At 50.4% G+C, this 25,662-nt stretch overlaps 1 protein-coding gene across 1 annotated transcript; it reads left to right on the forward strand.

The window, feature by feature from the left end:
• The first annotated feature begins 734 nt into the window (after positions 1–734).
• Positions 735–24,786, forward strand: LOC138432339 (liprin-alpha-1-like). The gene is made up of 16 exons (XM_069573704.1): positions 735–851; positions 1,945–2,046; positions 2,516–2,686; positions 3,246–3,261; positions 3,584–3,632; positions 4,345–4,447; positions 4,669–4,872; positions 6,809–6,955; positions 8,348–8,464; positions 9,274–9,357; positions 9,778–9,846; positions 13,506–13,729; positions 15,528–15,759; positions 20,454–20,596; positions 21,449–21,621; positions 22,879–24,786. Exons 1-16 carry the CDS (start codon positions 735–737, stop codon positions 22,938–22,940), a joined length of 2,013 nt encoding a protein of 670 aa, XP_069429805.1. The 3' UTR covers positions 22,941–24,786.
• The last annotated feature ends 876 nt before the right edge of the window (positions 24,787–25,662 follow it).

Raw genomic sequence — 25,662 nt, forward strand, 5'->3', positions numbered from 1 at the left:
GGTGGGTTCTGGGGACACCCTTGAGTTCAGTGGTGCCCTTTCAGTAGCCTCACTGGAGGCTTGTTTGGGGGGTGGCGGAGGCAGAAGCCCACTTAGAAGACATGCTCATTCCTAGTGGTGGTGGTTTCTGAAGCAGTTTCTACTATTTGGTTCGACTGTGAACCAGTCCCCTTGCAGGGTCAAGTCTGATGGCGGGCCTGAGCTGTGGGCACAGCCTTCCTTCTCCTGCAGCCCACACTCATCTGTCATCTTTTTGGCAGCCCCTCCCCCCTCTCTGCACCCTTGATGGTGGGCCTGAGCCCAGCCCCCCTGTTACCACGGAGCCCCTTGTGACTGAGTGGGTTCCAGGTGCCAGGCTCCTGGGAGACGTGCTGGAGGCAGAGCCTTCGTGCCATTTCTTCTAGAGACAGCAGCGCTGATGGTCGTAGTGTGAGAGCGGTGGTCCTTGTGTGAGAGTAGTGTGTCTGAGCGTCGTGTGTGAGTAGTGTGTGAGAGTGGTGTGTGAGAGCGGTGTGTGAGAGCGGTGTGTCTGAGGGTGGTGTGTGAGAGCGTCGTGTGTGAGTAGTGTGTGAGAGTGGTGTGTGGGAGCGGTGCGTGTGAGAGCACAGTAGTGTGCTCGTAGTGTGAATAGTGGTGGTCGTAGTGTGAGATCGGTGGTGATAGCTCGGGTGTTGAGGTATCTAACCGTGAAACAGCAGTTGCCCCTGAGTGGGGGGCTGCCCCCATCTGCGAGGATGGGTCGCAGGAGGGCCCGTCTATGGATGCTTTTCCAGTGCTGCATCCCCAAGGCAAAGGCCAAGACAAGGAAGAACTTGGCCTCGGCCGAAGTCCTGGAAGCAGAGCGGCCTGAGGTGAGAGCAGCCGGGGGCTGGGCCCGTCGGATTGGCCTTCACCCGGCGAAGCGTTGGAGTTGTGTTTCATTTTGTTAGCATGGTTGTGGGCACTGCGGGCCAGGGTGTTTTGGCCTTCTGGGCAAGATCGACCCCAGCAAGTTGACCTTGTAAGTGGTTGTGCAGGTGCTGTGTGGAGGACGGCGGGGGCCCCACAGGAAGGGAAACGCTGTCTGGAGGAGTCACTGGGGCACGTGGATTGAGCTATAGAGTCAGTCCTTGAAGCAGAAAGGCTAAGCCCCTTAACCTCTCCCGTCTTACAAAGCACAGAACAGTGTGTCCAGTATCTTAATGACGGGTACTTACTGTTTGTGTGTATAACATACACCCTCATAGCTTCACATGTCTACTACATGCCTCTTAACAAGTGTTGGGCAGTGTTCTAGGTGCTGAATACTCAGTATGTAGTAGGGGATATGTAGCCCAGGATTTTTTTATTTGTGTAAAGAAAACTAGAAGAATGAAAGATTCCATGTGGTTCAGTTTGAGCAAGTTCACCACATGGACGGCACCACGTGCATGAAAATTGTGATAAAATACAGAAAACATGAATTTAACATTTTCTCCAGTTTGTTGAATGACTGGGTGACTTCAATGGAGTCAGGCTAACAGATGGCCTTGGGGTGCCATCAGCCTTTTTCCCAGAGGAACACTCCAAAGCCTGATGGCCTTGTAGATCTTACCTTTCTTCCTCACTCTTCCCAGCGGTTCTAGGTCACTTGTCTGTGTGTCGTTTAAGAATCTCTTTATCCACTTTGTTGTTAGGTTTATGTTTAGGGAAGTTTCTCAGACTTCCCTGGGTCCTGAGAAGGCAGGCTTGGATTCTGGGTTCTCCCCTGCCGCGTGCCTGCCAGGTCGAGGTGGAGGCTGAAGGCCGGTCTGAGTTGTGGTGGTCTGTGTGGTCTTGGGATCAGTGGACCCCCTCTTCTCTGGAGGGGCAGGGAGACCCTTTGTGTAGAGCCTGGAGAGACTTGACAGGGTCAGTCTTCAGAGTCTCGCTCTCTTTTTAATTTGTGTTTGCATTTAGTTACTTACTCATTTCACTGTTTTCTAGGAGTTGGCAACATCTACGGAAGAACTCAATATATGCCGGGAACAGCTTCTTGCAAGAGAAGAAGAAATAGCTCTGCTGAATGCAGAGCGGAATAACACCAGGGTCAGTAGGGGAAATCTCACGTGTTGACATTGCCCCGCGGGGGCCACCGCTGGGCTCCGTGTTGCAGTCCTTAAACTCTGTCTGGTTTTCAAGTCATTTTTCACATCTTCCCACTGAGCAGACCAGGGTAGATCAGTTTGGAGTCTCATACTTTGCTTCAAATTTATGATGACAGCTACTATAATTTTAGTACATTTGAGGAGGGAGTTCTCTTAACTTACAATTTTGTCCATGCTACAGTTTGTGTGGGGTCTTAGTTCCCTGACCAGGGATTGAAAGCCATGACCCCTGCAGAAGTGTGGAGTCTTAGCTACTGGGCCACTGGGGAAGTCCACTCTAACTTTAGACTGAACTGGCAGGATTCCGACTTGCCTTAGCATGTTTCCGGCGATATCATGAGGCTGAGAGGGGTTATCGGCCCTGAATTCAAGCATGAGGTTGACGGTGCTCCTTTGACCCTGCCCTGCAGCTGCTGCTGGAGCACCTGGAGTTCCTGGTTTCCCGGTATACACCATCCCTCCAGACGAAGGTGGGCAAGTGGCAGGCGCAGTCCCCAGCGGGCATGACCAGCGAGCTGGAGGTCCTCAAGTCGCTGAAAATACTCTTTGAGCACCACAAGGCCCTGGACAAGAAGGTACCAGCCACCCGGCCATCCCGGATTTGTACACTTGCAGCCTTGTTAGGTGGATGATGCATGTATTTATGTAACTAGTTGACTTTTGAGCTTCTTGAATTCTTGTAAATACTTTTTTTCTGTAAGAAGTCAGAGTTTTATATGGTTAAAAAGTGTTGCCTGCATACATGCTCAGTCATGTCCGAGTCTTTGTGACCCTGCGGACTGTAGCCCACCATGCTCCTCTTTTCCTGGGACTTCCCAGGCAAGAATACTGGAGTGGGTGGCCATCATTTACTCCAGGGTATTGTCCTGACCCAAGAATCGAACCTGCCCTCTTGTACTGCCAGGTGGATTCTTTACCATTGGTCCACCTGGGAAGCCGCCAGTTAAAAAGTATTAGTTGGTATGAATGTCTCAGGATTTATTACATTCTGTATATCAATTTGCAATTAAAAACTAAGTCACAGAATTATTTTAGGATAACATTTTTTTTCCTCTCAAACTTAGAATTTAAAGCTGTTAATAAGCAGATTTTTTGATGTTAAGATCAATGAGATACATTAAATGTATTCTGTTATAGTAGCCGCGTATTAGGGTGAGTATACAATGGCAACCCACTCCAGTACTCCTGCCTGGAAAATCCCATGGTTGGAGGGGCCTGGTCTGCTCCCGTCCGTGGGGTCACGAAGAGTCGGACACTGCTGAGCGACTTCACTTTCACTTTTCCCTTTCATGCATTGGAGAAGGAAATGGCAACCCACTCCAGTGTTCTTGCCTGGAGAATCCCAGGGACAGGGAAGCCTGGTGGGCTGCCATCTATGGGGTCGCACAGAGTCGGACACGACTGGAGCGACTTAGCAGCAGCAGCAGCTTACACTAAGAAGTGCACTCACGTATATACACACATCAACACACGAGGAGCACTTGAAAGGTGTAGTTTGTTAGAAGAATTAGGTGCCACACATAACAAGGTAAGTTGGATCATTCATCGTGTAATTTCAGTTAGTTCAGTTCAGTTCAGTTCAGTCACTCAGTCGTGTCCGCCTCTTTGCGACCCCATGAATCGCAGCACGCCAGGCCTCCCTGTGCATCACCATCTCCCGGAGTTCACTCAAACTCACGTCCATCGAGTCGGTGATGCCATCCAGCCATCTCATCCTCTGTCGTCCCCTTCTCCTCCTGCCCCCAATCCCTCCCAGCATCAGTCTTTTCCAATGAGTCAAGTCTTCGCATGAGGTGGCCAGAGTACTGGAGTTTCAGCTTTAGCATCATTCCTTCCATTCCTTCCAAAGAAATCCCAGGGCTGATCTTCAGAATGGACTGGTTGGATCTCCTTGCAGTCCAAGGGTTTGTCATTTGTATCCTTTCATTTTAAGAAAGGATGAAGGCTGTCGTGGTGGACATCAGATGTTCTTTATCTTTCTGATTGAGGACCAGCCCACCTGGGTCATTTTAATGACTAGTAAACTAGACTTGTGGCTCAGAGCTGCAGGATCTCTTAAGCACCCCTTTGTCCAGGAGGAGACAAATTCTGACTCCAATCACCTGGTTCTATTTGGGATGGATAGCATCACCATGTATTTTCTTTTTATGCTGTATTTTCAGTTTTGAGTTGAGTTTTTCCAAATGGAGTTTTGCTGTCTTTACTCATTTCTTTATTCTGATGCAATTTTTTGGTTTTCGCTGATGATTCTTAAAGAGAAGAATAACCCAAAAAAGATACTAATGGACAGGGTGCTTGATGTAAATCACAAGCAAGAAAACATGCCAAGCGCCAATGGAAAGGCATGTCCTCCGTCTCACTCTCTGTCTGGTTCTCGTCTTACTATCCAGTCTGTGTGGGGCTGTTGAGACCTTTCACCAATGCATCATGTAGGTCTGAGTGGCCGTGAGGGTCATGTGAGCTCCAGAGCGCAGAAGGCAGTTTTGACTTCACCAATTTCCCGGAAGTGCTGCGTTCCCTCCCTCCCAAAACAAGGCTGTCTAAGGTTTCCTTTCCCCCTTAGAGAACCCGCGACGAAGACCTGGCTCAGGTGATCGAGCTCCAGGAAATCATCGAGAAGAAGTCTCGGGAGCAGAGAGAGATGAAGGACCGCCTGGCAGCCCTCTCTGCCCACGTAACAGAGCTGGAGAAGGACCTGGACACGGCCAGGAAGGACCTCCTCAAGTCCAAGGAAGTAAACGTGAAACTACAGCAGGACGTTCGTGAGGTGAGTGACAGTGGACGTGTCTGTTGTCCTGAGGCGGAATGTGGGTCCCTTGTTCTCCCCGTGATCTCAGCCTTGGCATGGCTGCGTGAGCAAGAGCAGAGCACTGGCAAGATCGCCACTGGCTGCCTTCCCGCCTCTGCGTCGAGGTCTCTGGGGTAGAAGAGGCCTGGTCCAGGCATCCCGTTGGCAGTGGACCAACATGGCTGTGCTGCACCCTGGGTGTGGACTCCTCATTTCCACAAGTTCTAGGGGGCCTAGTGTGTTCCTTTTTAAAAAATTCATTCATCCACTCATTCATTTATTGGAGTATAGTTGCTTTACACTGCTGTGTCAATTTCTGCTGTACGGCAATGTGAACCAATCATTCATATATATATATATTATATATATATATATATAATATATATATACACACACACACACACAAATATCCCTGTCTTTTAGATTTCCTACCCATTAACTTCACCACAGAGCACTGATAGAGTTCCCTGTGCTGTTCAGTAGGTCCTTACTCGTTGTTGACTTGATGCATAGTATCAGTAGTAGATATATGTCAACCCTAGTCTCCCAGTTCATCCCCCTACCTGCGTGCTGAATATATTCCCAATGATGCTGAAATTTCCTTCTGATTCACTCAGATGAGTCTGAACATCTGTGGAGCCCGCTCTCCCAGAGAGATGGGAACATGCTGTGTGGGCTCTGCTGAGGCAGCTTGCCTGGCCATCTTCTCTAGTTTTCTGAGGTTCTGCTCCTTGAAAGGATGTGTGACTGTGATACCAGCAGTCAGACAAGTCGAGTGGTGTTTCCTCACCCTCATATCCTCAGGCCAATGCTGTGTAACCATGCAGAATCAGGATATTTCTGGCAGTAGTGTCTGCGGGTGTCGTGATTTATAAGAAGCTCCCTAACGGTCACTGTGAAAACAGAAGAGAGCTGGGGGCTCAGGCCTCCTCCTGTGAGCCTCGCCTCTCCTCTCTGTGCAGAGAGACAGCACCCACCCTGCCCCACCCCTCCCCCGTGAGACCGTCTCAGAGTGCACCCCTCCAACATGTGGTACAGCAGGTGTACTTGTTTAGTAGCTTGGTGTGAGTAATTCTGTGTGAGAACTCAAAACAGAAATATTTGCACATGTTTGTATAACGTGTTCACACTACTCTTTGGCAACAGGAGGAGATTAGGTGGCAGAGATTAATACACAGAGAATTCTGGAAAAAGCGTTTTTAAGACCTTTCACTTTTAATGTTAGGACAACATCGGTTACTTAGTGAGCACGGAGGGACCTGAAATGGATTTTGAGCCGGCGGACAGGACTCGCATCGGCAGCAAGCTCTGCTCCTGGTTTGAGCGTTTCCTACATGTGGTGTAACTGCTTGAGAAGAACTAGGCTTGAGAAGGCTGCTCCCAGTTGTGTAACACTTTGACTTCTGTTTCTACTCATTAATATTCTTATTTAATTTTGAGGAAATTGCATGAGATTTTTCCAACTTTTACCTGAGGAAATGAGCCTCAGAGCTGCCTATAGGATCTGTTGAAGGTCCCTCCCTGTTCTGGGTCAAGCCTGCCTGTATAGTGTGGAGACAGAGATCCTCATTTCATGCCAGATACCTTCCCTCCTGGAATTCTTGCAATGACAGAGTAGTTTAGTGTACTTTTTGTTTGCTGTTTGGGTTTATTATGTAGAAAAGAAGCTCGGTAAATCGAGTGGCCAGACAGACGTTAAGACAGATGGGTGCCATCGTGGCAAATGTGACATTTGAGGTAGGCGCGTTTTTGCTCGCATCTCAGAAAACTGCCAAGTCTAGGACTTTAATTTTGAGGATGCTAATTTTATGTTTGATTTGAAACTTAGGATTTAGTCCCGCTTCTTTACTCTTAATTGTATCTGAGTATTCTATGATAATGACTTACCTTTTCTCCTCTGCAATGCCTGGTGTAGGCTATGGCCCAGAAGGAGGACATGGAGAACAGAATCACTACACTTGAGAAACGCTACCTCGCTGCACAGCGCAAAGCCATCTCTGTGCACAACCTCCATGATAAACTTGAAAATGAAATCGCAAAGAAGGATTCTGTGCATCGACAGGTAATGGCTTTTCCTGAACTGTGTCTGACTTCTGTAGTAGTGAATACTGAGGAAGGAAGGTAAAGACCTTTTCATGTGACTCCCATGTTGGAAATCAAGTCCCAGTGTAAAGTTCTTATGACCCTAAAACACTGCGTTCAAAAGTGTCAATGTACATCATGATAAATCAGCTGTACTGAAAGGAAATACATTTTTTAAAAATTGAGGGTGACTGCAACTTAGAGGTTTGAATTATTTGGGATTTGGATTGACCATTTTGTGGAATTCCACTCCTGACTCTTGTTTTACTTGACTTGAATCTGTTGGCTTGTTAGCATTTTACTGAAAGAGCAGAGAGCAGCAGGGAACTTCACAGCAGCTGGCTGCCTGTTGGGAACTGGGGTCACTGTGACAAAAGGCAGGGTTAGAGCTCCAGTCTGGTTAGGGTTTGTACGTCCTGTGGTTTGGTGAGCTTTACTTGCTCCTGTTCCTGTGTGGTCTCAGATCATCAGGACTTAACCAGGAAAACCAAATCTGGCTTTTCCAAAACAAAGTGAGTCAGTCTGGTGTGTGACAAAGTGTATCATTGGCCCCACTACAAAAATAAAATACTAGAAAGCCATTGAAATGTATTATGTGGAATGCTAATTAAGAGCATTACGATATACAAAAGAATGGCTGTAAAAGGCAGATCAGAAAATACTACGTACCATATGGTGTTGTTTTCTGAGGGTTTTAAAGCACATCTTATTGTTTATGTATGTACATAGAGTAATACACACACAGAAAAAATAAGAAAGCTGCTTAGAAATAAATGCTAACCTCTCAGGAACCCGAGCGTATAGATCATTTCATTTTTTTTCTTTTTCAAAAAAGAATCTGTCTAAATGTACTACACTGAAAGTTTTCAGAGTAAGAAGATCTATTAAAAGAATAATCATGTATTTACAAATATTAGTTGACTGGCATTTCCCCAGGCACATCCTGATCAGGTCTGTATTTCAGAGGAGATGAAAGCCATATTTTGGCTTACAAGCCCATGGCCGTCTGCGGTCGGTAGGGTTCCCTTCAAATGATGATTCTGGTGACGTTTTAAGAAGGGTCAGTACTGACCCTTAACTTGTCAATAGGAATGAATAAGCTTCTACAGAAACCTGTCTTCTTTAATATAAAAGAACTTTTTTTTTTTTTAAGACTTCTTTGGAGACATTTAGGAAAAGCAAATACTCTGGCAGGAGGTGTTCTGCCCACTGAGACCAAGCCCAGGAACACTGAGAGAAAAATTACCGTGACGCAGCTTCTGAAACAAAACTAATCCTGTAGACACATGCATTTAGGTTTTGTCTCAGCTTACTAGCAATGGCAGAGGCTACACCGCTTGGCCCGTTTTGATGGTCTGCTCTCCCTTTGTAGAAGGAGGATAAAGACCGACAGCTGCAGGAGTGCCTGGAGCTGGCAGAGCAGCAGCTGCAGCAGATGCTGACAGAAGTGGAGGCTGAGCTGGCTCAGCGGGTGGCTGCGTACTCAGAGGTGCTGCTCTTGGTCCCCAGGGGGCGGGCGCAGGGAGGGCCTGTTCCCTTGCGCTCCCACCGTGCCCCTCCCCGTGCTGCTCAGTCCACAAAGGAGCGCAGACACGGGGGTCATGCTGCCCGTCTGAGATGGGAGCGCTCCCTGAGTGTCAGACAGTCCCCGCTCCCGTGTCATCCCTGCGTTAACTTCCCTCCAGTTTTGTCCTGTGCTCTGTGTGTCCCCAGGTGCTTCAGCTCCCAGTCACTGCTGCTCAGAGTTCAGTCAGCAACTCAAAGCCTAGCAGGATAAAGAATGAGAAAAATCCCATTCTCGTTAAGAGATGGCCAAAATAGCTCTGTCATGAACACAGTTTTAAGTCTTTATTCATACATTGTTGAATAAGTCACAGCAGGGCACGGTGCAGACCCAGGGCCCCACTCCCAGCTTGCAGTCCCCAGGAGTCCGCGGTTGAGAGGCCACGTCCAGGAGACGTGGCGCTGCTGGGGATGTGGTGCCCACAGCCAGCCAGCCACCCCATCCTTCTGGTGGGAAAGGTGTTGCCTTGCACTGCTGGTGGCCACTGGCTGGGCATGGAGAGGCGGGCCGGGCCTATGCTGGCCTGGATGTTGGAGCCTTGCCTGGAGCTCAGGGAGCGCCTGAGGGGCCAGCCGGTTTCCGGAGGCCGGTGGTGTCCTGTGCTCCCAAACCCTCCCCGAGCAGGGTCACTAACAGCCGCCAGGGGGCGCCCTTTTGCCTGTGATCTTCCCCTCAAGGGCTGGTTTCTTCTCTCCCCTGGCATCTTTGCTGTCTGTCCCCGGTCGGCCTTGTAGTCTGAACCTTTGTCTTCCGGAAGCTCTGCCACTAAGGAGGCGAAACTGTTGGAACTTACCTCCCAGCTTAGGAAGGAAGAACGTGTGCCCTCGTGTGTCCGGTGCTTGCCACTGCCTGCTGCCCGCGCTGGCTCGCCCCAGGCAGTCTGAGGAGGGGGCCTGGGGCCAGGAGGAGCACCTCTCCTCTCACGAGCCGGTCACCAGCACCCTCCGTCACCCACGTGTCACACACGAAGCCGCACTGGCTGCTTGAGCAGGCGTGGGGGTGTGCGCCCCGTGAGCCCGGGGCCAGTGGTCCGCACAGAGCATGGCCCGCTTGCTGTCCCTGCGGTCACAGCCCGCGTGCCGTCAGGACAGGGTCGTTGCGAGCGGAGCTGACGCTGTTCTTGGCCGACAGGCGGGAGAGAGACCCAGCAGCATGGAGGAGAGGGGCGTGTGGGCCGGAGACGCGGCTGGGCGGGGCCGGCAATGCCTTTCTCCGCCGCTCCTGTCTCTGCCGTCCAGTGTGCGTGTGTGGCCCTGTCTGCTGATCCAGGCACCCGACCTCGGGAGCAAGGCCAGATGTGGTCGCCCGTAGGTGGTGTGGCCAGGGGGTCCCCACATTCAAGAAGGACGCTTGTTGCTCTGACCAGCCAGGCCGGGGAGCTGCTCAGAATACAGTTGGACCTTATGAGTGGCCCTCAAACCTGAGGGAGCCAGCCCGAGGCCCATCAAACGGAGGGCATGGTGCCCAGGTGTGGAGGTGCTTGCCTCCGACATGGCGCTGGAGTCCCACATGCCAAACTGCCGGTCCAGACGTGGTGTATGTGTGTAGGATGGCTGCTCCTAGGCAGGAGGAGAACCGAAGTTGCGCCTGGACAGAAGGCGCGCCAGGAAAGGGCAATGGTGGAGGCTTGCATTAGAGAGCCCTGAGAGAGGTTTCCCGGAAGGGTTGGCCACACAGCGGTACCGACCATCTAGGAAATGGAGTGGGGATCCCAGGTCCAGCCTCAGGTGTCAGTACTGTCCCCACCATAGCTGTGTTCTTGGGCCTGGACTGCAGAGCCTCACATGTGGGCTCCCAGGGGGCTGTGGTTCTGACTCCCATCATGAGACCTCGGTGAGGCTCCCTCTATGCTTAAGTAGAGAGCTCAATGTCTCCGGATCAGGGGTGCACATCCTTACTTTCAGAACTGCTGCTCAGAGGCTGTTGAGATTGGGATTCTGTTTATGACTAAGCCAATTCAAAGTAAACTTTTGTTTTGCTTTAAAAATATTTGAATGCTGATGCCTTATGCCTTCATGCTAGTCAATAAGCGTGACAGCATCCACAGGCAGTGTGTAAAGGAACAGACATAGATGTGTGCCCGCAACCCTTCCAGAAAGCATCAGTGAGGTGGAATCACCAGTGGCCCCGATGTTACCAGCTGCTGTGCTAGAACATTCTTCTAGGTCCACCCTCACCCCTTCGTTTCTTTCTTAGAAGTTTATTTCTGGGGCTTTGCTGGCAGTCCAGTGGCTGGGAGCCTGCCTTGCAAGGTCAGGGACGCAGGTTCGATCCCTGGTTGGTGAGCTAAGATCCCACCTGCCACGTGGCAATCACCTCAAAGGAATCGCCCATGATGCAGCTAAGGCCCAATGCAGCCAAATCAATAAGTTTAGTTCAGGATCATTTATATAATGTGATAGAAAAGATTGAAGTAAGTAAAAGCAAGCATTCTCGTATTCCAACTCCGGCCATCTCTCTTTTTATTTGCTTTGGAAAATGTCTGAGAACCTCTATCAGAGCAGCTCAGTGGGCAACAGTCTGGTTGAGGTTCAGGGAAAACCTGTCCCAGCTGCACCGATGCCCTAAAGACGAGGCCCAGAACCTTCGCCAAGGTCAGCGCTTGGGCGACGCTTGTCTGAGAGAGACCCATGGTCACTACAAGTTCTGTGGCACATTTTTCCCCCACAAAACCCAAGATGACACCCACACCTCACTAGAGACCTCACTTCACCCTGACCTGTGGGCTGGCCCTGAGGTGGGGATAGTTTTGTCTCAGGTTTGAATTTTACATGTGAAACCTGAGCCAGTTTCCTGAGTGACCACTGAACTGCAAAAGCTGAAAGCAAGTATAAAGCAGTTTCACTTACCCCAGGGACCTGGCCTCCTTGGATCTAGAAGATCAGTCGGGGAAGGAGGAGTTTTTCTGTGTACAAGTTAGTGTTAACAGTTGTCATCCCGCTTCGTGCCGACACTTCACTCTGGGCGCAAGGTCCGCCCTTCATCCCGAGGTGCTTTATGCTTTCAGACAGGAGAGTAGCCATCCTACAGTCCACGCAACGTCTGGTAAGAATTGACTCTAAAGCACTGTATGTATCTTTTTCAGAATTCTCTCCTATGGGAAGTTGAAAATGCAAAAAAGCATTTAGAAGAAATGCAAAAGGACAAGGTCCTTAAATCTCTAAATCCTTTAGAAATGTGTTAAGAACTGAACTGAGCTGGGTTCATTGTTACCGTTACTGCAGATGCTTAGTGGAAGTGGAGTTACATTTTCCTTATGGCTAGTCCACTGCTGTAATGTGTATAGCATTTCTGGTTTTGAACATTGAGTGTGATTTGCATTATAGGCGGATTTAGAGTGTGTGGCTGTTGTGTGTGGTTCAGAATTCTAAGTAGTCCTTTCTGGGTTCACCCAAAAGCTGAGACAAAGCATGAGCCTTTCACGTGGATAGTGCTGTCCATCAGAAAGATAATACGAGCCACATATACAATCTAAAATTTCCTAAAAATGAGCGGGCTGCTTTTCATGCTCTTTTCACTGCAAGTCTTGAAATCTGTGTGATTTCCACATCGAGCTCTGCACCGGCCTGCGTCACATCCTCAGTGTGCTGCACAAGGCGAGTGACTGCCGTGGCCGACAGCACAGAGCTGCCAGGTTGAGTTGAGTGACTCGGAAACTTGGCCGTTTGACCTGTTTTACCCCGTGAGGAAGTGAAGTGGGGTGTAGAGGAAAGAATGTGAGGAATCCCCAGGAATGAATGTGAGGTCCATGGAGACAGTCTAAAGCAATGAGAGGAGCGAGGGCAATAGAGTGAGTCCTGTCCCCCACCACCCGAACCCCGAGCCCAAGTCCAGCTTCTCTCCATAGACTTCGTTGTCGTCAATGGCTTGCCATGTTTCCTCCAGAAGCTTTTCTACACCTGAGATGTAACTTCTTATTCATTATGGTTTAGAAGGGTTAGTATTGTTCTGAGTGTTTCTATTTGCTATGGAACACTTAGAGTACAATTTCTCAGAATGAAAATGTTCAAAAATGTGCGATTTTAAGGCGAGAGAATGGAGAGGATGTGCTCATCGGGCTGATGGGGGTGAACCCATAGGCAGCTAGTTCACCGGAGCAGAGCAGGAAAGATGGCAGGTGGTCCTGAGCCAGGAAAAGGGGTGGCCCAGCCCTGGGGAGGGGTCGTGACAAAGACAGAAAGCGAAGGTACTGGCCGCGGGAGACAGGGAGCCGGCAAGCCAGCAGCTGGAGGCTTCCCCTCCATTGCTTTGAGGTCATGTCTGGGAAAACAAGGCAGGACCTGGGTGAGAGTGGGGCAGGGGGGAGATTTGCAGAGAGAAGGGTGTGAGGTGTGAGAGCGGGAGGGCGGCACGGGGCCCAGCAGGCACTCTCCTGTGCGGCTCAGATGACAGAGGCACCCTTGCGGTGTGAGGGGCCATCCCCAGAACCGCCTGAGGGCCTGTGCCCTGAGAGGAGAGCCACGGGAGGCTGGCCCTCCCATCCCCTGGCTGCCCCTGCTCACTCCTGTCTGTGCGTGTTCAGACCAGCCTGGGAAACGGAGGGCTGGGAACCCGCGAGGACGGCACTCCTCGGCGAACTAGTACCAGTGATGACCGGTGGGGTGGACCCAGCGGCTGCGGAGCTGAAGGGTTTCTTTTTCTAATTTTCCTTCAGCCTGGCTGATGGAAGCAAGGATGTATTTTTGTAATTTTCGTTTTTTGTGTCTGACTCCATCGCCCACCCTTGTGAATAACCTCATAGGATTGCCTTCCATCCACACTGAGACCTGAATGTCACCAGGCCATCTAGGAACTGGATTCTCCTCCTGCCCGTTTCTTCAGTACTGCTCGCTTAAGAGATGGCAGTGTCTCATAAGCAGGGCCCATTTGTCCAAAGTCAGGGCTTCCATGTAAAATTGTGTTCAGTTCCTGATAGACTTGAGGTGCCCAGAATGTTGCTGACGAGACGTGGTCCTCTCGTGCCCAGGCGCAGCCCCTGAAACCTCAGGACCAGGAGCGCGGGCAGCAAGCCAGCGTGCTGGCCAACGTGGGCCAGCTGTTCAAGAGTGACAAGGGCGTGTCAGACGGCGAGGGCGACCGGGTCACCCTCTTCAGCGCGCCCGCTCTGCTGTCGCCCAGCGGCCAGGCCGACGCCAAGACTCCGGCCGGGAGGATTCAGAAGCAGCTGGACAGGATCAACGAAGAAAGCTGGTGCGTGCGCCTGAGCCCAGCTCCCTGGAGACTCGGCTTCTCTCAGCAGCTGTCTCCTGCTTAGAGAAGTCTGAGTGTTCCATAGTGAGAACACTGACTTCAGGTCTGCTTCGAGAATTTTCCGTTCTCAGATTGCCCTTGATTATAGAGCTCAGTCAGCCAGGGCATTCTGTCCACAGTGTGGTGTCAGCACTCTGTGGGGGGGCGTTGTGGGGTGTACCCCACTCAGCTCTGGGCCCCAAGGTGGGTGAGGTGCCGAGGCGGTGTCCCCTGTGGCCTGTGCACCCTCCAGCACTGAGGGTTCACCCTCGTGTGTCCCTCGGAGCCTTCTACATTCTGGTGAAAAGCCACCTGGAACAGAAAAGCTGGGGTTCTGGGCTTGCAAATTCCCACTCAGATCTGTATTTTCCTTTTTAACTTAATACATTGTGAAGATTGGCTTGTTGTAAGACAGTGATCCAAGGAAATGTGTTTGAGTTTTTCTCATCCCATCAGTATATTTAAAATGTTTTCTTTAGACCCAGTCTTGGCAGTTATAACAGTTTACAAAGCAGGATAGAACCCAAAGGCCCGCCTCGTGGTGAGCAGGGGGCCCTGGGTCTGGGTGCCGCCGAGGTGCTGGGGGCCCTGAGGCCTGCCTGGTGCCATACCCTCACAGCTGTGCCTCCTGTCCCGAGTCCACGTTCTGAGTGGCCGCAGGCCGGTGACCCTGCACAGGACCTGGCAGAGCTGCTGCTCAGATTGTTCTCATCCTGTCACCCCTGGCGAGGTGCCCTTTCCTGCCGGTCGAGTGCGGGGTCTCGGGGAAAAGGCAGGGGTGAATGGCATAACCAGCAAACGCAGATGGTGCCGCCTGTACTTTTGATGCTGAGACAGACTGCTTTGTGGGCCGTGTTTGAGCACAGACAAGCTCAGAAAGATTGTCTTTCCTCATCCCCGTAGGGAATTTGGAACAGTTATGTGTTAATATTTTTATTTTTAGAGCAAGTTGTCAGGTAAAAGTGATTTTTCCTTATGCAACAAGTTGACTTGATGTAAATGGTAAATTCTGTCCATCAACTTGTCAACAGTGAAAAACTTTCAAGATGTATAAGTAGAAGTGAAACTGGAGAGTTTACTACCTGTAAGAATCTTGTATTTTAATTTTAAAATCATTTTATTTGCATAATCATGCATTTACTCTGTATATAAAATCATCCATGACACAGTAGGGGAGAAGAGCAGTAACTGTGAATTCTAGGTCAATGCAGCACATTGACCTGAATCCAGAAACTCACACAAAGCTGGTGGAGAACTTCATCAAGTGATGCGTTTGCACATACACAAGCTTAAAACAAAATGAGAAGTTCAACTCAGCACTTCATCTGGTCTGGAGACTTGTGTTTAGAAACTCCAGCTTGCTCGTGAATGGCTGTTTTGGTTATACGGAGTTCCCGATTCCCAGCGGAAAAGCTCTGAGGCACTGACGTGCATCTCTGCCCTGAGAGCAGGGAAGGTAAAGGAGGTCAGCTTCAGGTATCTCCTCACAGGAGAGTCACCCCCCAGGCCCCATCAGAATGTTAGAGTAAATAGTCAAATCAAACGTGAATGATGAGGGGCCACTTTGTAAGACTCAATGATAAGTTATTCTAAGTTTGAGAATATTCCAAAGAGGGAAAGCTGAACCTTTTTGCTGAGATGTTAATTGAGCAGCTCTTCCTGGAATTTGCTAATCGTGACACAGAATGCAAGCCCACATTTGCTGTCCAGACCTGTTCCTCTGCTGACAAAGGCAGGTGATGATTTTATTCTGTTTTAGGTTGATCCAAAAAGACAAGGAGAACACGGATCAGCGGGCGGAGGGGATTGAGAGCAGGGTGGGCAGTGGGAGCTTCAGCAACCTTCGGCGCTTTAACTCCTCCAACTCCCTCAATCTGGATCCCGCCTCCTCGCATGCCGGCTCCTTCCCGCCCAGCAGAGGGCGCTCCATGCCCAAAAGGAGGCAGCCCAGCCCTGAGAGAGAAGAAGACAAGCTGGGCTTCATGACTCTGGTATGTGTCTGCCTCCTCCCTGCCACGTCCCTCCCCGAGCACACTGGTTTTCTTTTGTTTGTTTGTTTTTTCTCTTTTTACCCAGAAGAAAATCAGGTACATTTGCTCGCTCAGAGGTCTAAGATTTTTTAAACTGCCTAGTCTTGAATCGGGCTTCCCTAGTGCCTTAGACGGTAAAGCGTCTGTCTGCAATGCAGGAGACCCGGGTTTGATCCCTGGGTTGGGAAGATCCCCTGGAGAAGGAAATGGCAGGCCACTCCAGTATTCTTGCCTGGAAAATCCCATGGACCGCGAAGCCTGGTAGGCCACTGTCCATGAGGCCGCAAAAAGTCGGACGCGACTGAGCGAAATCATTCCATAATCACACAGCGACAAATGAGTCTTGATATTTGGACCCCTGGCTTAGGAATCTCAACTGGTCTGCTCGCTGATGGGCCTGGCCGCGCGCTCAGGCCAGCTCTGCGTGTGAAACCAGGTTAAAAGCCCGGTGCCCCAGGGCCCCAGTGAAGAAGTCTGGCTTCCTCACTCTTCCGAGTCTGAAAACGGGATGACGACCTAGGGCTTTTGGTGACAGAGTGTGCGGCTCTAAAGCACATGTTCCAGCTTTCTTCCGTGTTTAGCTTAGGTTTTGGGAGTGCATTGCTGTTTACCCCATGAACTCATGTTTACAACACTCTGCTTTGTAACTGCACTTGTATTTTCACTTTTTTTGGTTACCACCTGTTTCATGTTAGCTGCATTGTTAGTCGGCATAGAATTAAATTAACTGTGAACCATTTAGCGGCATGTGAAGTGGTAACTAGTCCATATTGTGGTCTTTGGAGACACTGTTTTTAAAATTTGCATCATTGGCTAATTAGTTGATATTTAAAATTCTTTGACGATTTCTCTGTAGTTTCACAATTGATTTCTTTCCGAGTATTTGTAAAAGAACAGTTCTGTATCTTTTGTCCTGCTGTTGGAGTTCTCTGACGGTGTGTCTGCTTTCATCATTGGTTTTGATTTCCTGGCTCATCCTGTTGTCTGCTCAGTGGTTTTCAGTCCAGACCCCAGCTTCCCACCACTGCCCCACCTCGCCCCCGAGGCTGCAGTTGACCCATCCATCTCCACTTCCCCGTCCTCCCACCTGCTCTGGTCATAGCAGTGCTGTGGTCCACAGCAGGTGTGCCCTTAGTCGGGTTTGTGCTTTGTCTTCATGTCTCATCAAATGGTGTTTTTCCCCCACAGCAGTAAGTTTGAATTAGCATATCACTATGCAGTTACAAGCATAATGTAGATGGATCCTAAACCGCATATCATGTGTCATTCATAAACGAGATTATCCTTACCTAAAGAAATGATCTTCTTACGTGTAGAATTAATGAGCTTTTGACACAATATCCTTTCTGTGTTGGTGCTTGTTTTTAAGACTATAAATCTCATCAGCTTTTGCACAGTTAATGTCTCTACTAGACTCTTTAAAAAGCATCTTCTATGGTTAATAAAATATAAAGACTGCACCTGCTATTATGCTAGCTTTCTTTCTTACATATTTTCACAGGGAACCTGCTTTAATACATTTATTTTGAGAACTTTTAAATCAAATTCTAGGTAAGCATTTTATGTTAATGTCCAATAGACGGTTAGATTTGTTCAGTGTTCAAATAGGTATTATGGTAACTTCCTCATCAGTTAAATTACTATTTTAAAGTATAACATGTTTTCTGTGAAGAGAAACTAACTTATAGAGAAGTTTGGCTGAGAATAGACAACTGTTAAGGGCCTTTATTGTACAGGATGCTGTGCTTTAATACATCATGATGTTGTAATAGAATTGTATCTTCCTGAGTAATAATTTATAGTGTTTCTCTAGTAAATCTTGAATAGCTCATTTAATTTCTGTGGTCATAAGAAATGTTCTGTTTCCAGTTACATGTTCTCTAAATCTTCATCTCACTTATATGTTTGCCATCATTTTTGCTATAGTGTGTTTGTCTGTACTGATTCTTGAATTTTTAGCTTCAAAGTAGCAAGAAATCTGGTTTCTCTTCATTTCTTTGCATGCATTTATCAGCCTAGTGATTTAAGGAAGCATCGTCGAAATGTATACTATTTAGTAATTTAGCATGCCTCTGTTTGTCTGTAAAGTATTAGAGAGTCCTTATCATTTTACATGAATGAACACTGTGTGGTTATGTACTGGTGAATAATTTACATTTTAATGGAAGTAATGAAACTCACCCACCACTTAAAGTATGCTGATGGTTCTGTTGGAAATAGGTCATTTGTTGGGACAATTGTAACAGTTTGCCTGTCTCCCACTTGTTTGCCTTGTAATCATCTCATGCTTATTTATAATAGACATAGTATTATTTATTATTTTAAAATTTTTCTTTACTTATATTTTTGGCCATGCTGCACAGCTTATGGGATCTTAATTCCCCAACCAGGAATCAGACCAGTGTCCTGGCAGTGAAAGTGCCAAGTCCTAACGTCTGGACCACCATGGAATTTCCGCTTATAGTTTTTTTTTTAAACAAATGACTGAATCAGAGCCATAGAAGTTAGATTTGGGGGAAGCCAATTTAATGATGGTGGGTAGTCTCCTGCAGTGTGCAGGAGACTCTGTGCGCCAGGCACCGTGTCGAGTGCTTCCCGAGTCTGTCATCTAATCCCGCAGACGCCCAGGTGAGGTCCAGGCTGCTGTTATCCCCATTCAGCAGACAGGAACACTGAGGCTTAGAGAGGCCGGGCACCGTGCCCAGGCTCCCACACCCAGCAGTGTGGTTCGGACTGGTCTGATCAGAGCCTGGACACTTCCTGTGGTGCCGTCCAGCCCGCTTTGCTCCAGAGGTTCTCGTGTCCATCACGGCATCCCTGATGGAGGGAGCATCAGGAGGGAGCTCGCTGCCTCTCCCGTTTGGTCACTTGGTTGAGCCCCTCTTGTTGGAGTCCAGTTCCCCGAGGGCTGGCCTTCCTTGTTCCTCTCCCACTCCCAGCCCGCTGATGGAGCACTCCTGGGGCCTTCCTGCAGGACTCGGGCAGCCGTGCTCCAGTTCAGGCAGCTCAGTGCCCGGGAGTCCTTCTGCTGGACACAGCAGAGCAGCGCCATCACCCTGGGGTTGGTGACCTGGGTGTGCCTCTCGCCCACTCTGTGGCCTGCTTTGCCCTCCTGTTAAGTGAGGACAAGGCACTGCTGATCCTAGTCATGTGGGCACCAGTGGGGCGGCTCCCATCCTAGGGGAGGGCGGCCAGGCTGCGGACCCAGAGCCTTCCTTGGGAGGAGGCCCGGGGGAAGGGGCTGGCCGTGGTCCCTGACTCTAAAGCAGGTGTTTGTCTCCACTGAGTCCATAGTCAACCCAGGTGCGTCCCTTCCCTGCTCTGTTCTTTGTTGTTTTCTGAATTTTATAAGTGCTTATTTTAACTTGAATTTGAGATTGATCCCTGTTCAGTTCCATGTGGATAATTTCTAGCCTTTGTAGCCTTCTGTTGTCTGAGGTTTCTTGGTAGAGGTCAGGGGAGGGTGCCCAGTTTATCCAGCTGCTGTTAAATGAGTTCAGCTGTATTTTGCACTAAGTCACTTTGTTGTCACCAAGCTCCTGTGGGGCTGCAGGGGATCAGTATTCTTTACAGAATCCCATTAAAAAAGGACTGGTTAGTTGATTAAAACAACATGTTTCCTCAAATCTCCCTTGCTTAACCACACACCCAAATGTATAACTGAGACCTGTCTGGACCCCGAGGGGTTCATCTGTTCCCCACACTGTTGCCACCAGTGTCTTTCCTATCTTCAGACCCAGGACTAGCGGAAGAGCTGGGAGTCCAGGCGAGATCATCTTTTTCTTTTTTTTTTTAATTAGTTTATTTTTTAATGGAAGGATAATTGCTTTACAGAATTTTGTTCTTTTCTGTCAAACCTCAACATGAACCATCCATAGGTACACATACATCCCTTCCCTTTTGAACCTCCCTCCCATCTCCCTCCCCATCCCACCCCTCTAGGTTGATACAAGATTATTTCTTAGTGAAGACCTAGGAGAGCTTTATGTAAACCCCAGTGAGCAAATGACACTCAAACTGGGTGTAAGCACTTCAGTGTGTAGCCCCCAGTCTGTATGTTACGGAGAAATACAAGCCAGACACATGGTGTTCGTACGGAGGGCTTAGGTACCTTTTGTGTGTTTCACTTGTTGTCATGGGGTCAGTAACCTGCATCATCACTACAAATGATCTTGGGTGGTGGTACAAGCTGTTTCCTTTTCTCCTTCAAATAGAAAGGTCTGGACGGCTTTGCTGAGAGGTTTCTTACTCTTGCTAGTGGTGCTTCTGAGCAGCATCTGGCGATGAGCACAGTCCTTTCATCAGGGCAGTTCATGCCATGCAGGGTTCACGGTGCTGGCGTGGCTCTGCTGTCCTGCCTGGCAGGGCCATCTGGTCTCTGGATTTCAGGGAGTGCAGAGCCCGGCTGCAGGGAGGCTCCCGTCCGGGGTCTCTGCACTCAGTGGGGTGCTCTCGCTGCTCCACGGCCCGGCTTCTCTTGAACAAACAGTCCTTTAAGATGGCATTAAGCTAGAACAAGGCATTTTTTGTACTTGGCGGATAGCATAGCTAATATATTTTCAAGTAAGTTTCTGGTTATAATGTAAAGCCTGTGTGATTGCCTTTTTCGACACAGTCTATTGTTAGCCAATTTTACACTTACCTCACTCCCTCAGCTGCCAGCCTTACAGGAAGAGGTAGAAGATGACACCATCAAATGTGAAACCTCGACCTCCGCCTCACTGGGGTCCCTTCGGCTGGACCGGCTCATGGGCTCACTGCGCACAGCCAGCGATGAGGACATCAGGGACGCCCGCAAGTAAGAGGCCTGCTCACCTCGTGGTCAGTTTCAGGAGCCCTGTGGCTCTTGTCTTGAAAGAGTTGCAAGGATGGTTGTAAAGGAATCCCACTGGATTCGGTGCCTGTGTTTAGTGGTGAACTTCAGGTGCTGGGGTAGAAGAGCTCAGTGACCTCAGTGATTTTAGAAAACATCTGTCTCTGCGTATTGACTCCTGTGGGAGGTCTCTTCCTGCCCTTGCTAGAGGTCTGCCCAGCCTGGGGCGCGTTCCTGAGGGTTACGGCTCCGTGCCTCTCGGATTTGCTCTTGAGGGTCCCTCCCTTTTCCTCAGGGGCCTCCTCTCAGGAGACTGTCTGTCCCCTCCTGTGACTGACATTGTCCTCATTCAGACCCCCACCTGCTGAGCTCCCGACGTGAGCCAGGCAGCACTCGATAGAGGGCACATGTGGTCACCTGCCCAGCAGCCCTGAACAGTGACCATCGCTCTCCTGCCACGGCCGAGGACGGTCACCCTGCAGGAGGCGGGGGGAACTGCCCAGAACTGGGGAGCTCGCCTTCTCTGGGAGCGTCGTCACCTGCCGAGCAGCGACCCTGAGGGAGGGTCGGGGCTCCCTCTGCACCAGCTCCTCTGGAGTGAAGACCTCCCTCCTTGGGGGAGGGCTCCAGTCAGAGAATCTCAGCTTCCTGGGGCCATTGTTTGTGGCCGGAAATCTGCATTGCTCGTGTGGAGTGTGGTTGGTGAAGGAGACTCCACTGTCTGCTGTGAGGTTGAGGCGTGGGTGTTGCTGGGTGGCTGGTTCTATCAGTAGGTCTTATGCAGGGGTGTGTGTTTGCACAAGGGTGCCAGTTAAAGGTTGTTTTCTCTCCCCGAAGCGTGACAGGCTCTCAGGACTGTCCCGGGGGCAAGCCCAGCAACAGCAACAGCAGCCAGGACTCGCTGCAGAAAGCCCCGAAGAAGAAGGGCATCAGGTCCTCCATCGGTCGTTGGTTTGGCAGGAAGGAAAAGGGCCGGCCTGGACACACCAGCAAGGAGGCCTTAGGACCAGGTGGGTGCTTCACCGTTCAGAGGGAGGAGGGTCTGCATGCATGTCCCTTCTGTGTCTCCCCCGCTGTCCCCACGAGGCCTCTGTCACTCAAGCTGGGTGTCCTTCTGGGAGGAGCGGAGGAGGCGTCTGTCTTCTCTAGGGTCCGAGATGATCAGATCAGTTGATGAGTGGATGGGTGGACGGGTGGATGAACAGATGGCTGGCTGGATGGGTGGATGAACAGAGCATGGAATGAGTAAAGCAGATGCTTATACTCCGATGAGAAACATATTCTACGAAATGGGTTGAGTAGGAACCGGGCAGTGACTGTTTCCTCCAGAACAGTGACAAGTGTTTGGAAACGGCCTAAGTGCTCATCGGAGAGGAGTGAGGTACAATCTGTGGGCACCCCACAAGGAACAGCATCCCCTCCTTCCTGCCACTTTCCCCATCCCCAGGAGCTCATGAGGGGTTCTGCCCATGCCCCCCACCCCAGCCCACAGCCACGCAGGTCCTCCTGGGGTCTCCTCATCACGCAGTGTTATCATCAGGCCCCTGTCTCTCTCGGCTTCATCTCCTTAAGGACAGGGTATGTTCCTGCCTCTTCAGCCAGATATTTGTTGAGTGTCTTCTTTTTTCTGGGTGTGGGATTTACAGGGTGAGTAAAACAATGTGGTCTGGAGCACAGTGAAGGGAGAAGAGAGAAAAAGAAGCAGATTATTCAGTGCTATCCCTCTTGTTAGTAAATACAACACTGGGCTGGATGGTGCATTGATTGTATACCAGATGCTGTGTGTGCCCCTTCCAAGCAGGTGCTGCCACCCCCCAATTTGCAGGGAAGGAGACAGTGATGGTCACCCGGTGAGGCAGTGGTGAGGGCAGGTTCACATCCACGCAGTGGGACCATGCACTTTGCCGAGCCCCAGCCACCTCTCTGGTGGATGCAGCAGGAATGAGATGGTTCTATGGCATCACTGATTCGATGGACATGAGTTTGAGCAAACTTCAGGAGACAGTGACTTACAGCAAAGCCTGAATTGCTGCCGTCCATGGAGCGGCAAAGAGCTGGACACAACTGAGTGACTGAACTAAAACCTGAGTGTGTGCTAAACTGCTTCAGTCGTGTCTGACTCTTTGTGACCCCAGGGACTGTAGCCCAGTAGCTCCTCTGTCCATGGGATTCTCCAGGCAAGAATACTGGAGTGGGTTGCCATGCCCTTCTCCAGGGCATCTTCTCAACCCAGGGATCGACCCCACATCTCTCGTTATCTCTTGCAGTGGCAGGCAGGATGTTTACCGCTAGCGCCACCTGGAGAGCCCCAGGGAACGCTGACAACTAGGAAATGCAGAAAATAAGGGGGCTGCTCCTAAGTCAAACTGGAAGAGCAGCAAGCACAGGTTGAAAAGAGGAAAACACACGAAGAGTGACAACAGTGCCAACAGAAACAAGCCGGGATGTGTTCACTCACAAAGAAAATATCTGTGCCATTCGGAGGAGGAGCCCGCCAGCCCTTGGAGGGACAGTTGGAAGCGGAATGAAAATCGAGGCCATGGTCAGCAGTGCCCACCCACACGGCCCGAGTGGCGTGGTGTCACTCACCGGCTTCCTGTGTCCCCAGAGCTGCTGGGGGTGACATCTGAGTGCTGAGGCCAGGCATCGTCCCCGAGTGAGCTAAGGCATCCCTGCTTTCCTTCCAGTGCTGCTGTGGGGCTCTCTGTGGGCGGCCACCCTCATCCCCTGCTCTGCCACCCGCTGGGGCCCGGCTGTCCCCCTGGGATCCTTTCAGCCCTTGAGCTTGGGTGTTCCCAGCCCTCTGCCACGGCGGACTGGGACGCAACTCAGGACTTGGGCTTGAGATATCAAGGAGACCGTGAATCTGGAAGGACACAGCCCTGGGGCCCTGGAGTGACCATGTGAGAAGAGCAAGAGAGCAAAGCCCCCTCAGGGAGGAAGCAGAGCTGGGGAACGTGCCCACACCCACCGCTGCCTCTGGCACAAGTGCCTCTTCTTTGCCTCTCCTTGGCCTGAAACAGACCCCAGCTGCTGCTGCTCTGCAGGTGATTCCTAAAGATACACATCCTTCAAGAGCTATTGTCCTGCTGCTCTGGGGCTGCCTAAGTGTGCTCAGGAGCGTCAGACAAGTGGGGCTGCCATGCCTGATGCTGGGGCAGGACCTGATGCTGGAGGAGGGCCTGATGGCGAACTAGGGTCTGATGGGGTGGAAAGTCTAGTTCTGGACGAAGGCCCTTTGCTGGGGGAGGGTCTGATGCTGGAGGAGGGCCTGATGCTGGATGAGGGCCTGATGCTGGTGGAGGGCCTGATGCTGGGAGAATGTCTGATGCTGGACTAGGGCCTGATGCTGGAGGAAGGCCTGATGCTGGAGGAGGGTCTGATGCTGGATGAGGGCCTGATGCTGAGGGAGGGCCTGGTGCTGGGGGAGGGCCTGATGCTGAGGGAGGGCCTTATGCTGGGGGAGGGCCTGATGCTGGGGGAGGGCCTGTTGCTGGGGGATGGCCTTATGCTGGAGGAGGGCCTTATGCTGGGGGAGGCCCTGATGCTGGGGGCAGAACATCTGATGCTGGACTAGGGCCTAATGCTGGGGGAGGTCCTGATGCTCGACTAAGGCCTGATGCTGGGGGAGGCCCTGATGCTGGGGGCAGAACATCTGATGCTGGACTAAGGCCTGATGCTGGGGCAGAACATCTGATGCTGGACTAGGGCCTGATGCTGGGGGAGGTCCTGATGCTGGACTAAGGCCTGATGCTGGAGGAGTGCCTTATGCTGGGGGAGGGCCCTGATGATGGGGCGGGAACATCTGATGCTGGACTAGGGTCTGATGCTGGGGGAGGTCCTGATGCTTGACTAAGGCCTGATGCTGGGGGTTAAATGTCTGATGCTGGTGGGAAGTTCTGATGATGGTGGGCAGCCTGTTCCCAGATGTACACAGAGTTGTGATTATAAATCTCTATGAGAAATCTTTGTTTCATACTTTCCTGACCACCTTGCTATGTTCTTTTTTTCTGAAGCATAATTGCTGTGCAATATCGGTTTGATTTCTGCCGTACAGCAACATGAATTAGCCATAGGTGTACGTGCGGCCCCTCCCTCTTCAGTCTCCCTCCCACCTCCCCCTGCTACATTCTTGTTTCTATGGATATATGAATAATAAATACTGTTGACTAAAATAACATGAAAAGCTCCCACACACAAGTGTGCACACGTATACTCCCTAGTGCATCATTCGGGTCCACGTCAGTGTTGCCCTCGGCTTCCCCACCCTGGGATCCATGGTGAGCCTCGACACCTGCACTTTGTTCCCACCCTCGGCCCGCTGCCCACACCTCAGCAGCAGAGGGGCCCTGTCCCCGCAGGTGCTGAAGTGATGGAGTCCCTTGTCTCCTTGTTGGTTGTCCTTTGGGGACACCTATACTTCCGCCTTCTAGCCTTTCCATTGTATCCATCCGTTTCTCATAACAGAATGTCCGTGTGATGACACGGGCTCCCATGACCAGCTCTGGTCTGTTCTCATTGAGAGTACAGCTTACCCTCGGCACTCTTTATTGGCAGTGGGAAATTTTGCTTCAGTACTTTATTGAAAGAAAGCAATAAATAATACTGTGATAAAAAATAGTTCAAAAGTAGACTGTACATACTTTGTCACATATTCAGGAAGTTCACAAAAGATTAATAGAAAATCAGAATGTTAACAATGAATTGTACAAGGAAAGGCAGAACACACATGTAAAGAGACGTGCCGTCTGTGTCTACTGAGAGATCAGCTGCATAATAAGGCACCATGATCTGAACGCATCTCTTGCTGGCTGCTTTAATGTGCTGCTGAAAAAGTAAAAGTTACATTTGCTACTTATACTATCCAAAATGGCTATGTCATCAAAATCTAAAAATGTATGCCTAGGTCCATTCTTTAAACATGTTTACAAACAGATGTAAAAAGATGATCTACATGAGAAAAATAAGGCCTTTGTCAGAGCTGCACTCTGCTGTCTGTCTGTCGGGGATGTGGCGCCCTTACTGTCCAGCTGGATGGCTCTGCAGCGGGT

This window comes from Ovis canadensis, chromosome 2, assembly GCF_042477335.2.
Source record: "Ovis canadensis isolate MfBH-ARS-UI-01 breed Bighorn chromosome 2, ARS-UI_OviCan_v2, whole genome shotgun sequence".
Lineage (NCBI taxonomy): Eukaryota > Metazoa > Chordata > Mammalia > Artiodactyla > Bovidae > Ovis > Ovis canadensis.